This window comes from Hippoglossus stenolepis, chromosome 2 (genome assembly GCF_022539355.2).
Source record: "Hippoglossus stenolepis isolate QCI-W04-F060 chromosome 2, HSTE1.2, whole genome shotgun sequence".
Classification (NCBI taxonomy): domain Eukaryota; kingdom Metazoa; phylum Chordata; class Actinopteri; order Pleuronectiformes; family Pleuronectidae; genus Hippoglossus; species Hippoglossus stenolepis.
Genome location: NC_061484.1, coordinates 11574810 through 11590303, shown reverse-complemented (window position 1 = coordinate 11590303; position 15494 = coordinate 11574810). Strand labels below are relative to the sequence as shown.

Genomic DNA, 15494 nt, shown 5'->3' with positions numbered 1-15494 from the left:
ATAGATACATAGATAGTTTTTTTAAACATCAATATAAATAAAAAGTATAAAGATCTTTTATTGAAATATTTCATGAACCTGTTGAGAATAAAATCTGAATTCTAGACATCAAACATCAAAGTAGTTTTAGACATTGTCAGTATAATGCAGATCTTCTCGTCAATATCTGCACTGCCTCATCTGCTGTGTGTGTGTGTGCGTGTGTGTGTGTGTGTGAGGGAGAGAGACATGGTCATGTGTGTATAACTAAAAACTTAATATGCAAATGCAGTCCATATGGAGGCGGGATTTCTCTGGCTAACCTATAAAAGGCAGAGGGAAAACTTTGCTGCCTTACCTGGTCAGACCGGTACCCGAGCTTTCACTCTGTGTTTTTGCCTTTTGCTATTTTTGGAAAGGTTTTTGGATAGTTTTGTTTTAAAGTAAATTGAACCGTTTCACTTTTTACTCTGTGTCTGACTCTGAGCTCTGAATCTTAAGTCCTGAAATCCAGTTGATTGGAACACAGGGCACCTGACTCCTGTCTGCAGTTCACTCGTCACTTGTCCTGCGTACACCACCAGAATGCCTCTGCAGTTTGAGCTGTGTCCCGGCAGGATGATCGGGGGCTCCCATCCCTGCTTCATCATAGCTGAGATTGGACAAAACCACCAGGGAGACATTGAAATTGCAAAGAAAATGATCAAGATGGCAAAGGTAAATTAAAGAGATGAAACTGTGAATTTACAATACAAACAATATTGCTTTGTGCTGTCAAAATGAAGCCAGCATCCTCTGATCTCCCCTGCCTCATTGTCTTGTCGTCTCAGGACTGTGGTGCTGACTGTGCTAAGTTCCAGAAAAGTGAATTGGATCACAAATTCAGCAAGCGAGCCTTGGAGCGCCCCTACAAATCTATTCACTCCTGGGGCAAAACCTACGGGGAGCACAAGCGTCACTTGGAGTTCAGCCACGACCAGTACAAGGAGCTGAAGAAGCATGCAAAAGAAATTGGCATCTTCTTCACAGCCTCTGGCATGGATGAGGTAATAATCCAAATATGATCCAGGTTACTGTCACTTTGTCTTTTATCCACAGGAATAGTGTAGTGCATCTCAGGACACTGGCTGTTCATGACATTAAGACAACGTGTGAACATATCTTCACATATATGCTGTTTCTAAATTATTTTCATATATTATTTTATATGCTGTTCATGTTTTTTACATCTGTGCTTCTGTATTATGACATATAGGCTGTCTCTCTGTTTGTTTATGTCTTGTATCAGGAGTCTTCTGTCCTGAGAGATTTTCATATGAACATGAATCTTTACTTTTGTTCTGCATGCTTATGAATAATAACTTTGTCATTTCAAACATCCTCAATGTCTGGTTAGGGAACATGGATAAAAGAAATGGCCTCTTTTATATTTACAGCATTTTTTTATGTTACACAAATCAACAAATAAATAAAAGAGAAAACTAGCAACAGATGACAGGAACAAACAAGAATTGCTTTTACTTAACATTGAATTAATTGACCCGGAGAGGAGAGGTGTATTTACAGTGTGTTTGTGTCCTAATTACTGTGCACTGGTGTCCAAAGATGGCTGTGGAGTTCCTCGATGAGCTGGACGTCCCTTTCTTCAAAGTTGCCTCCTGCGATGCAAACAACTTCCCCTATCTGGAGAAAACTGCCAAAAAAGGTACGACGCTGCACAGCACGTCACCTCAAATGAATCTGAAAACCTCCGAAAAATCGAAACCCACAGGTTTCAGAAGAAAACTAATAGAAAAAAATACAAGATTTTGGTTGCAATTTAATTGTTGGATGTTTCATGTGCCTGCAGACTAAGCTCAGAGGTAAATAGATTCCACCTGTTTGTTGTTTGATATTTGGAATACAGCAGAAAATATGTTTATCACCACACCTTCAACAATGGGTGTGGTCGTGGGTGCAACAGAGTGTAAAAGAAACAACTCTTGTCACCATTGAAATCTGCCATGGAATGATGAATCACCAAATTCTTGACCTGTTTATGCCAACTGCTGCTGTGTAGATGAAGTGAAGCAGAGACTGTTTACTACCAGGAAACGTCCATTGCCATTGCCTCCTTCTTGTGTTCTGAATATTTGACAGCATCCACTACTTAGACTGACTCAAGCCAGTAGGGAGCGCTATTTACTTTTTTCTATGTTGTTTTAAGTCACACGATATTTTGTGAGTGATGGGTCTCTGGGGTCAACACATATTTTTAAATGCAAGATGTAAAAGAATAAACAAAACATGACTATGCACGGTTTCATGGCTGAACAACACAAAGTTATAAACCAGTTCCCTTTGTAAATATGTAAAGGGACGTGCATCCCATAACAAACACCATATCTCCCTGTGACTTTTTAAAAAACGTCTGTCTGTGTCAGGACGTCCCATGGTGGTGTCCACCGGGATGCAGTCCATGGAGACGGTGCGTCGCGTCTACCAGACAGTGAAGGAGCATAACCAGAACTTCACCATTCTGCAGTGCACCAGCGCCTACCCTCTGGACCCTAAAGACGTCAACCTCAGTGTGATCCGGGTAAGATGAATGGAACCAGTTTCTCCTCCCACTCAATCATCCTGCAGACATTTAACTCTGAACTGTTCTACATAGTAGCCGACAGCCCCGACCAGTTTGTGCTGAACAGATTCAGATTTTCTGCACTTGACTTTGTATTCACTGTTTTAACAGCAGTCTCGTCTGAATGGAGAAACTGAATCATGCAATGTGTGTGAATAGATACAGTGTAGATTTGTATCACACATGACTGTCGTAGTTCTTGTTGCAGTTTAATGCAATAATAATATGTTTTGCAGAATCCAATGCACCACTGACTCTGGGTAATCCCCACCATGTTCCAGAGATGAACAATGTGTGATCCAAGACTTGTGCTTCAATTCTCCCGTCACTTGAGGTTCATTTTATATCAATGTCTTCAATTGAGGCCCTGTCTGAGTGGGCTTTGAGTAGAGAGAGCTGCACAGCCTCCATCTTGATGATTCAAGATTCAGTACTTTATTGCCACACAACTCAGTTGTTTGGAATTTGCCTCTGTGTGCCCACGACGAGACAACAATCACAGCATAACACATTACAAGAAAAGAAACAAGACACATAACCCCCTCGCCACAACAACATAAAATACATCTGTTGATGTAAAATAATCAAAATAAATACAGAATGAATTTAAATACAGTAAAAACTAGTTTAATTAGAGTAGGATGTCCGGTGCTTTAAAAAAAAAAAAAAAACTAAAATACTAATTACAATAAAATTAGGTGGTAGTTATTTCTTTGGGTTTGTAAGTTATTTAGAGATTTGATGGTTCTGCAGTAAGTTTCGTATATATGTCAGAGATGGGGGTAAGTTTGAAATTGATGATTTTCAGTATACTGAGACTTTCTTCTTGGAGGCAACAGAGATCTACGCACACATGCAAATGGTACATTCACAGTTTGCATGGCCTTGAGTAACCTACAACCACACATATATCACTTGTGCACTACATTTTATTTGTTATTTTATCGTTTTAACAGGACATGAAGCATCAGAATCAGTCTTAGCACATGTGTATGTTAGCACATGATTTAATCTGCTGATTTATAAAACACTCAAATAGTTTCATAATCATTCAACATTTTCAGTCACAATTACTCCAATAGTCTAAATACAAAAATGCATAAAGAATGTCACTCAGAGAGCAGAAACTTCTGCCAAGGCCCAACAGTCCTCTAATGAAACCACATTTAAATTCACTAGATCCATATTTTTAGTTGGATCTGCACCAAATTGCACACACTCCATGAATATCAGCTTGAGTTTTTTTCATCAAGATCCATGAATTCCTGGATCTGACCCTGATCTGAATCCACACCAAAATTAAATGAGTTCTTCCATGACCCGTACCACATCCTTCCACCTAGTTTTTGTGGTACCAAGTCCAAGGGCCCCCATTGGCTCCAGGGCACTGGGCCTGTGTCCACTTTGGACCATAGCTGAAGACAAACGTGTTTAAACTTATAACACACATTCATCAGCTGTGCACATTGAACTGAACTTTATAACCTGCTCCCTTTACTTACCTGTCACTGTGTTAACTGGCCATGCTTGTTGGACTTTCAGTTTCAAAAACATAGTGGGAAGGTTGCTCTCTTCTAGCTTTCCCACTTGCTGACAACATGATAGTTGCAGTTTGCTAGTGAATGACTTCTGCACAGTTTTTGGTCCAAGTATAAAGTGCATAAAGTTTATTGAACCCAGGTTCTTTGAACCATAATGCTCAGGATAAGATGAACAAACAGTAGCTGATTTTAACATAGTGGTGCTCAGCTCAGATTCAGATCAGATAAGCAGTGATGCAGCGTGAATAGCTTTTAAAAAATTAGAGGGTTTCATTGAAAGGTATAACTGCATGTCATCTGTATAACTGACTGTAGACAGCAAACACAGCAGGACAGAACTGGGAGTAAATACCTCAGGTTCTTGAGGTTAATGCACACGTCTTCATTGAGATGGATTTTCTTCCCCTCCTCATCCATCTTTTATTTGCTATACATTTGCTAAACCTACCGAAGACTTGTGTGTGTGCAGTCTTATAACCGTAGCTTCTAAGGTCATTGCTGGGTTCATGTTCACTGTTCAGGTGAAGACCATCCTTTCGACAAGATGTTGGATGTTTCCCTAAAGTGGTTGAAATCTGATGAAAGGTACGTATGTATCTCCACAGCGCTGGCAGTACGAGTTAACAGTCTGGCTGCACCCCTGCTTTGTCTGTAATAATTATCTTGGGTGGTGCTGTCATTCAACAAAAGAAGACAAACGTTTTAGCACCTTGTAAAAATGGCCCGAAGGTGCGGCAAGAGAGCTGAGATGCCACGATTGAGTAAATCCCAACAGAGAAAAGGACACAACTCATTAAATACGTATAATGATCGTGTGATTTTATTGCGTGATCCAAATATTTCTAAATTTGCATGTAGGTTGCTAGCTTAATGGATATTGTTGTTTCTCATAGCGGAGGGTGTCCAACGGCAGGATTATACCCACAGTTTACACCCAGAGAGTCAGACCATAACCAGTTAGCCCCTCTTCTCAAAGCTCATTTACTGTAGCCTACTTTTTTTTGTCATTTAAGTTTTTATTCATTTTTCTTCACAGTCAACTTACATCATTAATTAAGGGAAGGAAGACACAAAACAGACACACAAGCAAACCAACAAAATCACAAAACAGACATCACAACACACATCTAATGGTTCACAAAAGCATGGATAACAGTATATTCAATAATTCCAGCTGTAATACTATCTAACAGAAATGTCCCTAAAAAAAGTCCCTAATATACAGGAAGAAGTGATCTTAGACTTTTCAAATTCAAATTTCACTTGTGCATATGTCAGTCTAGCTATCGAGAATGCATAGGAATCAGTTTGATTCTTAAGTGTAACCCAGTCAGTGAGTTTGAAATCACATTTGAGATCTGAATACAGCATCGTCAAATCAGTTATTATGTTAACGTCAGTAGTCAATGATTTACTCTCATATCTCATACACCATAAACTGGATCAACAGTTTCTTCCTATTCCAGTGTCTGAACATCATGTGATACCACAGCTGCGTGCGACTCCAACTGTTCCACAGAGCCTTGTCATGCCATCAGGAGTAGGGTGTGGCTAGATAACACATTTACATTTCTCGTACGTCCGCATGATAATGTCTTTGTTTTATTCCACTTCAGTTTGGGGAGTTCCCATGAAGACCAGTTAGACTGGAAACTGCGGTCTCCCTCCCTCCTTCATCAGACAGTCTCAGCAAACTGTGGAGGAGGAAGAGCATATTTGTATGTTGGGAAATCAAGTCAACATGTGTGTGTGCGCGTGTGTGTGCGCGTGTGCGTGTGTTTGTGTGTTTGTTTGTGTATTTCTGTCATAGGCTATCATTGGGGACAAAAAAAATACCATTTAATTGGGGGACGGGTTAAGAAATTGGGGACAAAAGTCTTACTCATCTATATAATGTTCTATATCGAGTCAATGTAATTAAACCATGTGTGTGTGTGTGTGGTGTGTTTGTATATATTTTTTTTCATAGGCTACCTTTGGGGACAGATTTCACAATATAAAACAGTCAAATTAGGGATGAGAGGTGTGTGTCCCCCAATTGGGGAAAAGCAGATTTTGGGGTCCATTGTTAAAGTTAAAGGTTGTCAAAGGTGATCTTTGAAAACAATGTGTGTGTGTGTGTGTGTGTGTGGGTGTATTTTTCATCAGTGGATTATTATCGAGTGAGACACCATGTGGGAATGTTTTTCTTTTTGTTATTTTAGGCAAACCTCCAAGGTAACTTTCCCACTCCTGTCTTACAAATAATTGAATTCACTCAGTTCATGAATAAAAACGTCTTTACAGTTAATACAACAGTAACATTGTTGGTAAGCACATACACATAAACTAATATAACAAACTATACAACAAATGTTACACACAACTCACATTTTGAGAGACTCAGATTTTTACACCCTCTCTCTTTCCCTGAAGGAATACCAGAGGGAATTTCCAGATGTTCCCATCGGATATTCTGGACATGAGCAGGGGCTCTACATCACTTTGGCCGCGGTGGCGATGGGAGCAAAGGTCGTGGAACGCCACGTGACCCTGGATAAGACCTGGAAGGGAAATGACCACGAGGCATCCCTGGAGCCATCGGAGCTGAAAGAGCTGGTCCAAGCCATTCGACTGCTGGAGATGGCGATGGGATCACCCACCAAGCAAATGTTACCCTGTGAGAAGAACTGCCACGATAAGGTTGGTGTGACTTGAGTCTGTGTCAGCAGTTTTATTTCTAGTGTTCACCCCCTTTTGCGTTAATAGTATACAAATTACACCAACCAGAATTAAAGGGCCACTCTGCCAATTTTGCTCATTTTACCCTTTCATTTCGATTGCGTTGTTTCATTCTAAACTCAAAGTATGATTGCCTTCACACGTGAATACACATATTTATAAGTTTAATTAAATTCCCTCAACTGAAACATTCCCTTTTTTTCCACAAGACCAAATGTCAGTTTGATGAAAACAAATGTGATGATGAAATGGGCACACATCAACTTGCTCCACTGCAGCTTACAAGGCTCAATAGTATTTTGTTTTCTAACCTGTCATTTGTATTAATCTTTCAATGGTTTTGTTTGGTTCCAGTTGGGTAAGTCGTTGGTGGCCAAGGTGGCCATCCCCAAAGGCACCGCATTGAGCCTGGACATGTTTGCGGTGAAGGTCGGCGAGCCAAAGGGCATCTCCCCTGAGACCATGCAGCAGCTGGTGGGCAAGAAGCTCAACGTGGCCGTGGAGGAGGACGACAGCATCTTGGCCAACATGATAGAGTAAAGGATACGCAGGATCCGGTTGAGGGAGAAAGAGGCAGACAAACAGAAAGGGAAACGGAATGATAGAGCAAGGTACATGAGAAGAATATGGATAGGGTGTGTTGTGTGTCTACAGGAAGAGATACAGTCAATGGAGAGATCCAGAGGGAAGAAGAAAGACAAGCAGAGGATCATGTCGGGGTGAAAGAGAAAGAGGTGGGATATATAGAGAGAGAAGTGCAGCTAGAGAAAAGTTAAAACAGGGTGAACAGATCTGATCAGATATTAAAGTTACCACATGATGCTGATAGTTGAACCAAAGAGGGTGTTGCTGTGAGATGTAATTACAAGCAGACAGTAATTACAGGGTGTGGTGCATGGTTTGCGTTGTGCACCACAACTATTTAACTGAAGTTCAAATAGTCACTCCACCAGCCCTGTCAAGAACTGAGAAATCCACCATGTCAGTATTTCTCATGTGTGGTGTGAACATCATCTGTACATGGAATGATCTGTCCCTGCCCATTTTTACCCAGCTGTACATCTAAAAAGGGATGAGGTTATGTGCAGTACGTATTTGTGGAGGATGTTCAAGATTAATGGTGTTGGGTTTTCTTTTGCAACTTCAGTTAGTTTGCATAGATGCCGCATGTGACCCTTCAATAGTAACCAGTGCTTCTGTTCTATTAATCTTGCAAATAAAGATGGTCCTGCAAATAAAAAAACATATTGAGAATAAAATGGTCCTGCAGATAAAATAAATACTGCAAATAAAGATGAATCTTGTAAATAAAAATGGTTCCGCTAATAAAAATGTATCTTGCAAATAGAAATGGTTATGCAAATAGAAATACACATTTCAAATAGAAATACACATTTCAAATAGAAATACACATTTCAAATAGAAATTGTCTCGGGAATAAAAATGAGTGTTGCAAATAAAAATTGTTTTGCAAATAATAATAAATACTGCGAATAAAAATGGTCTTGCAAATGAAAAAATTAACATAGCAAATAAAAACTGATTTTGCTAATAAAATGGGCTTCCAAATTAAAATAAAGAAATATTGAAATGAATGTTGTAAATAAACAGATAATAGATAAATAATAATCTTGCATTCTAAAAAATAAACCACATAAGCTCTATTTTCTTATTTTATTTTTATTTAGCAGTTAAACATCTTCTTTGTCAAGGGCATCGTCCCAGCTTTAGACTTTTATTTTGAGAACAAAACGGTTATTACGTAGTTTTATTAAACCGGAAGTCGTCGCATCCGGGATGTGCAGCACATTAACTCTTCCTGACACGACTCGTCACTGTCTGCGTTAGTCCTGTCTTCTGTTAAATAACAATTTTTACTTGTTAAACGTGTAATTTTCTGAAACAAAATGCCTTTGAAGTTCGAGCTGTGTCCGGACAGAATGATCGGAGGAAACCACCCGTGTTTCATCATCGCTGAGATCGGACAGAATCACCAGGGAGACATTGAGATTGCCAAGAAAATGATCAAAATGGCAAAGGTAAGGAAATCACATGGAAACAAAACAAAAAACGTATCGGCTCAAACTGTGAATGTTTTGTTTCATATTGTTTTATCCCAAACACGTCAGGACCTGACGTCCACTTAAAATCGACCGGTTTAAAAATCTTGCTTGCCCCACTTCCTCTTCTGAACCATCCATGTGAATACAATATTAACACTGCTAGTTTGTCTATGGCTGGAATACATGGTTAACATCATAACTGTGCTGTGTCCAAGTGGCTCTGAAGGATTTTGCATAAGGATGTTGAGTCATGAACACTAAATTTGTGGATTTCTGAATGGAGTCTGGTGTGTAAATTCCTATCTAGCACATGACACACACTGGTGGGTTTGTGTGCTGGTGTGTGGAGAGTGGTGGCTTAAGTTTTGTGCAGCAGATGGTGAGAAACTAAAACTTTAGATGTAGCATAATATCACACCATTGCAGAAACATGGCCAAAAGATTCAATGTGACTCATCCACTATTATTTAATTATGTTCTAAATATGCAGATATCTGATTTATCCACAATTTCCCAGGATATTTGCTGAAAAGATCTTGTTGTAATTTGGCAGCACTCACAGGGAAATGCATACAAAGAGAAGAGTTTTATTTTAATTTGGTTGTGTTGAGTTTATAAGTAATAAGTACTGCTCCTTTTCAACCCAAGTACAGTATTTACTTTATTTTAAAGGGGACATTGTATGCCCATTTTACCACAAGTTGATATGGTTCCTTGGGGTCTTAATGAAATGTCTGTAACATACTTTGGTCAAAATACCACAAGGATCATTTAAAACAGCACCCTTTTTACCCTGTATAAAACAGCCCTCCACAGAGCGACCTGTTTTGAGTGCCTGTTCCTTTAAATGCTAATGAGCCAGCTCCCCCCTCCCCCCTCTCCCCCATGATTTTAAACAATATAAATTACATATTTTATAATATAAATTATCAAATATGCATCCCATACTTTGTATTCCCCTTCTGTTGTCCTGGAGTTTTAATTTTCCCAATCACATAATTAAATGTCCCCCTCTGCCCATCCACTACAAGCACACAAGCAGACAGACAGAGAGAAAGAGAGGGGGGGGGGCTAGGATGAAGACCATCATTTACCCCGAACCCCGACATTCAACGGGTACAACAACAAGCGGAGAAAGCAGAATCGCGGGCTGACCTTATATATACAGATGGTCTCCGCTGACCAGCGGAGAAATGCTCGTCCCGTGTGAACAGCCAGGCGGCTGCGCGCTTGAGAATGGCGCTGCGCTGCGCGGCGCTTCCGCGTCCGGTGTAAAGTGGAATTTTCATAATATGTCCCCTTTAACGTCTTCCCCATATATGCTGATTAGTATATTTCCTTTTTTTAATTTTTTTTTTATTCTTTTCCATGTTCCGCTGACCTACCAGGGAATACAAGCTCATCTCCAGGAGCCTTTCTATGAATTTACAATTGCTTCCTAGGAAGTTCTAGAGGACCCTTAAAAGTCAAGTTAAGTCAGATTTATTTATATGGCGAATAAAAACAAACAAACGTGTACATAAAGATAAAAGGAAAGAAATGCAAAAACAAAAAAAAAGCAAGAATAAGATAAAATAACAACAGACATAAACTGATCCATGAGACAGAATCAGCTTGAATTAAGATGTATTACCATTATCCGATGTAAAATATGTGGGACAGGAGACTGTTCCTGAGCCTTGGGGCTGTAACTAGATTCAGACTAAAATCCTTACTATTCACTGTGACTTCCAATCTTCACTTCCTTCTATCCACCTTCACAGGACTGCGGAGCTGACTGTGCCAAATTTCAGAAGAGCGAATTAGAGCACAAGTTTAACAAGCGAGCCTTGGAGCGCCCCTACACCTCCAAACAATCCTGGGGGAAGACGTACGGTGAGCACAAGCGACACCTGGAATTCAGCCACGAGCAGTACAGGGAGCTGCAGAAACATGCAAAGGAAGTGGGGATCTACTTCACTGCCTCAGGGATGGATGAGGTAAGGAAGATACAGATGTTAAACCTTTGGTCACGGTTAAGTTTGAGCTTGAGCATAAATGTTTCTGTCTTTTTAGATGGCAGTGGAGTTTCTCCATGAGCTCAATGTGCCTTTCTTCAAAGTGGGATCAGGAGACACCAACAACTTCCCCTATCTGGAGAAGACTGCCAAGAAGGGTGAGTGTAAATGGTTATAACTCAATTAGATGTTTTAAGTTTAGATATAACAAGTGGTTGAATTGGTGTTAATAACTCACGATTAAAACAATCCATCATTATTGGGCCGCAGTGCTGGTCTGCTCTAGACATTATTTTATAAACTGCTCTTTTACTCTGAGAGTTAAAAAAAAAAAAAAGTGGCAACACATCCTCTTTCCGTCTGTGTCAGGACGTCCCATGGTGGTGTCCAGCGGGATGCAGTCCATGGAGACGATGCGTCGGGTCTACAAGACGGTGAAAGAGCACAACCAGAACTTCGCCATCCTGCAGTGCACCAGCGCCTACCCTCTGGAGGCCGAGGACGTCAACCTCCGAGTGATCGCTGTAAATAAAGCTTATAGGATTTTACTCTCGTATAAAAATGTTGCCGCAAAAACAGGTTGACTCCCCCTCCATATTTTAAGAATTCAAATCCATCCTAGAACATAAAATATATTAATATTTCATTGAAATCTTTATTGAGCTTTTACTGGCTAATAACCATTTATGTTCACAAACCGTCACCCCCACCTGATCATGAGATATGAGCATTGTGACAAGTGAAATTTTGAACTAGTCTTTAATTCGAGTTTTACTTGTCAAACTCACCACAGGAATACCAGAAGGAATTCCCTGACATTCCCATCGGGTATTCTGGCCACGAGTCTGGGATCAATATTTCAGTGGCGGCCGTCGCTCTTGGGGCGAAGGTCATCGAGCGCCACGTAACCTTGGACAAGTCGTGGAAGGGAAGCGACCATGCAGCCTCACTGGAGCCCTCAGAGCTGACAGAGCTGGTCCGCTCCATCCGGCTGGTGGAGAGGGCTCTGGGCAGTGGCCTTAAGCAGATGTTACCCTGCGAGAAGCCATGTCATGATAAGGTTAAATATCCTCTTTTCGTCTAGAAAATGCACACAAATTTCTGAAATAATGTTTTTAATGTCCTGAAGAGACATTTTCTGAAAGAGAACAGTTTCTGTTAATGTCCCTCTGCTCTTCCTTTTTCCGCCAGTTGGGTAAATCAGTGGTGGCCAAAGTGAAGATCCCCAGTGGAACCGTTCTGACTCTGGACATGCTGACGGTAAAGGTGGCTGAGCCCATGGGCGTCGCAGCCGAGGACATCTACCAGCTGGTCGGCAAAAAGGTGACAGAGGACGTGAAGGAAGACGAGAGCGTTGTGCCGGGGGTGGTGGACAACTACGGAAAAAGGGCAAAGTGCTGAGAATGGAATCGAGGTTTGAAATGGATAAAAAACAAAAATTAAGAGGAAATGTTTCTTCTGGGGATAATTCTGAAGGAGCTGAAGATGACATGTGAAGGAGTTTGATGGAGAATCAGTTTGTTGCTGCTAAGGTCCCAGATGTTCAGGTCCTGGATAGACACACACAGCAACAGGTTACGTGATGTAATTGGAAGAGGCATTATAGTCTGATAGATAGATCCTGTGTTCTGATTCAATACATTTCCTAATTTTCTAAAAGCGGCCTTAATATAATGCTCAAACAAAAAAATGTTCCTTAACAGGCCCAAAATATCAACAACAAGAAGAATGACTGGTTGTCAAAATTTCGTTTACTGAATGAAGTGGGGTTCCTGTTTTTATTGTATTTTTGTCATCAATTGTCTTTGTTGTGTTTCCATGAATGTCCACTAAGCCATGATCCAGGAGTCTGTCTAGACTCTGTAGAGAAGTCTACAATGTTCTGAAAAGATGACGTCTTCAAATAAAATACCAATATTGCCAAAACCTCTTTGCAGCTTTGCTCTGGTGTTTGACCGTTGTTAAGATACCGCAAAAGTAATTGTTATTGTCACAAAAATCGTAAAACCCGGATGATAATGTCCGACTGTGTTCCAGCTCCCTGCAAACAAGTTTATATTTTGCTATGTTGAGTAAACCTGTCACTTCTTTGGAGTAATTTGAACCACTAGATGGGGCTGTTTATCTGTTGTCTTTATTATGACAGGTTGGATTTACTCAAGAGTGTTAACATGGTGTTAACTCATTTCTCTTCCAGTGTTAACGGAAGGGAAATCATGTTCGTACCCATCCCCATGAGATATAATATATATCATGTATATCAGACTTTAAAAACAGCATGTATACATAAATAAAACCAACAACAACCCCATTTTTTCTAACACACAAGGGTCACGGTGCCGGTAGTAATCCTACTCTGCATTTGAGATTTAGAGGATTTTACTCGGATTATGTAAAGTTGTCTGTCTGACACGAGTTTTAGGCCTCTGGTGTCATGGCTCTACGGGCTGACGCTAAGAGGAGGGGCTACGCAGAGCTAATGAGCCGCCGTCGTCATTTCCAAGATGTCAAATTACCACGTTCAAGATTGACCTTTGCTTTTTTCCAGTGCATATTCCTTAATCAAGTTTTTACCCCGACCCCCACTTCCACATATGGGAATCTGGGTTATGATTGGTAGGCGTAGCAACAGTAACTAAAGGGTGCAGAGCTCCATGAAGGGTCGGTGTCCCTCAGAGGAGGCAGTTTACAGCGATGACCTGGGCCATCTCCCTGCTCATAGATAAAGGGTCTCTCTCTCTCTAAAGCATGTAGCCTATAACTTAGCGGCTATTTCAGGCAGGAGCTTTAGCCAGTAAGCTGCTGCTGATCCCAGCTTCACAAAGGAACATTGATCGATCTCTTTCACTTTTCATCATCTGGACCACCGCTACCCTCACCTTGATGCAATGTAGAATGATTAAATATGATGAAGAGTAATTCATTCACAAATCTTTTAATAGACCGTGAAAAGTACTGCTAACTCCAGCTATCTCAAAGTCACCCCCTATCAGATCGTACTGGTATTTATTTCTGTAAGAATATTGTGAAGTTCACTTGAAACCTTAAAGGTTTGTTGATGTTGTTTTCTTCATGCCAAGAGACTTATTGTATTTCAAGTTCTGCAGGCGATGTACCGCGGTCTACCTAGAAGTAGCGTACGGTTAACTGGTTGGTTATGTCACAAGTTAAGCCTTTTCAGGTCTTTACAAAGCTCTTAATATAGCAGCTGCAGCCCAAATAAAGAATCCTCGCACTCCTGCACCAAAGCAAGTGTCACATCAGGCTGTGGCACTGGCACGTAATTACAGTGCAAATAAATAGACTGTTCGAAATGTAGAGAAAAAAGCAACAACCTTCAACAGACTATTCCCTCTTTATTCAAAGAAGTCCATAGATTACCTGATCATCCAACCAAAGAAAATCCAGAAACATGTCACAAGATTTTAGCAGAAAAACACAGTCCTGCTTGTTGAAGCTGTTCAACCTTTGATGTGGTCATGGCTGGGTTAGGAAACAGACTGACTCTAAGCCATTAAGAGCAAGATTTTGCGAGCAGGAGAAAGTTAGCAGCCCATTCCATTAAGTATGCTCCGGTTTAATTGGATAAGAACAGTAGGAGATCAGAAACAATCGGCAGGTCTGGTTGGATTTGTTCCCAGCAGGGAATATGTCGCAGACTGCCAAAATATACACCTTGGCAAATAAATTAGTCTCACATGAGACATTATTCGTTTTCAAAAACAATACTCTTTATTAACCCAAACAATTGAAAAAAGCCTTGCTTTATTTTCTCAAGTTCCCTTATAACAATACTAGACTCCCCTCCATACCCCTCCTCTGTCTCAATGCCCACAGCCTCTCTCTGTCTCTCCTTTGTAAAATTACTCCCTTCTCCCAGAAGACAGTGAATCAGTGTACACACACACACACACACACACACACACCCACACACTGCTCCTGTAGACGCGAAGAAGGAGCCAAGAGACAGGCTATACGTAACAGAAGAGGTCATTTGTCATAGGTCATCATTTGAACTCACCTTCAGGTGGCTATTAAAGCCTGAACTGCCTTGAAGAGTCAGTGACACACCACCACAGTCAAAATCCCCTTAGAAAAGATTTTTGTACATATTTGCTTTTTCATATTCTTCAACAAAGAATTTAATAATAATAGCTAACTTTATTTGTATCACACTTTTCTTAACAATGATACAAATTGCTAGACAATAAGAACCCCCCCCCCCCAAAAAAAAACAGACAAGGCGGTGAATTAAAAGGGCATTGGCCACATAATGAGGAAGGGGGCTTCCTCACAGTACATGCACTTTACTGTGATTCCGTAAATCACAGTTGTGCTCAAAACCAATAACAGAAATGTGGGAAATGAGAGGTAGGAGGTGTGGTGACGTCACGTCCAACAACTGGCTGTTTGAGACTAAAATCAAAAACAAGAATTGGAAAAAAAGAGGTAAAACTTAAGGCAGATATTTGTAATCAACAAGAAAATTTAAAATGTCATTAAAAATGTGATCTAAATAATGTGATTGCGTGAGGAAAGTTTTGAATGTGTTGTGCAAAATGTCCCTTCCCTC

General features: G+C 40.5%; 2 protein-coding genes across 2 annotated transcripts; both read left to right on the top strand.

Moving 5' to 3' along the window:
* Nucleotides 1-323: 323 nt before the first annotated feature.
* On the top strand, nt 324-8175 carry LOC118122966 (sialic acid synthase). The gene is made up of 6 exons (XM_035179953.2): nt 324-696; nt 810-1025; nt 1585-1684; nt 2403-2557; nt 6556-6822; nt 7216-8175. Exons 1-6 carry the CDS (start codon nt 565-567, stop codon nt 7399-7401), a joined length of 1056 nt encoding a protein of 351 aa, XP_035035844.1. The 5' UTR covers nt 324-564; the 3' UTR covers nt 7402-8175.
* A 461-nt stretch (nt 8176-8636) lies between these two features.
* Nucleotides 8637-12847, top strand: LOC118126039 (sialic acid synthase). The gene is made up of 6 exons (XM_035185185.2): nt 8637-8900; nt 10688-10903; nt 10980-11079; nt 11291-11445; nt 11715-11981; nt 12113-12847. The coding sequence occupies exons 1-6, from the start codon at nt 8769-8771 to the stop codon at nt 12320-12322; spliced, it is 1080 nt and encodes a 359-aa protein (XP_035041076.1). The 5' UTR covers nt 8637-8768; the 3' UTR covers nt 12323-12847.
* Nucleotides 12848-15494: the final 2647 nt, after the last annotated feature.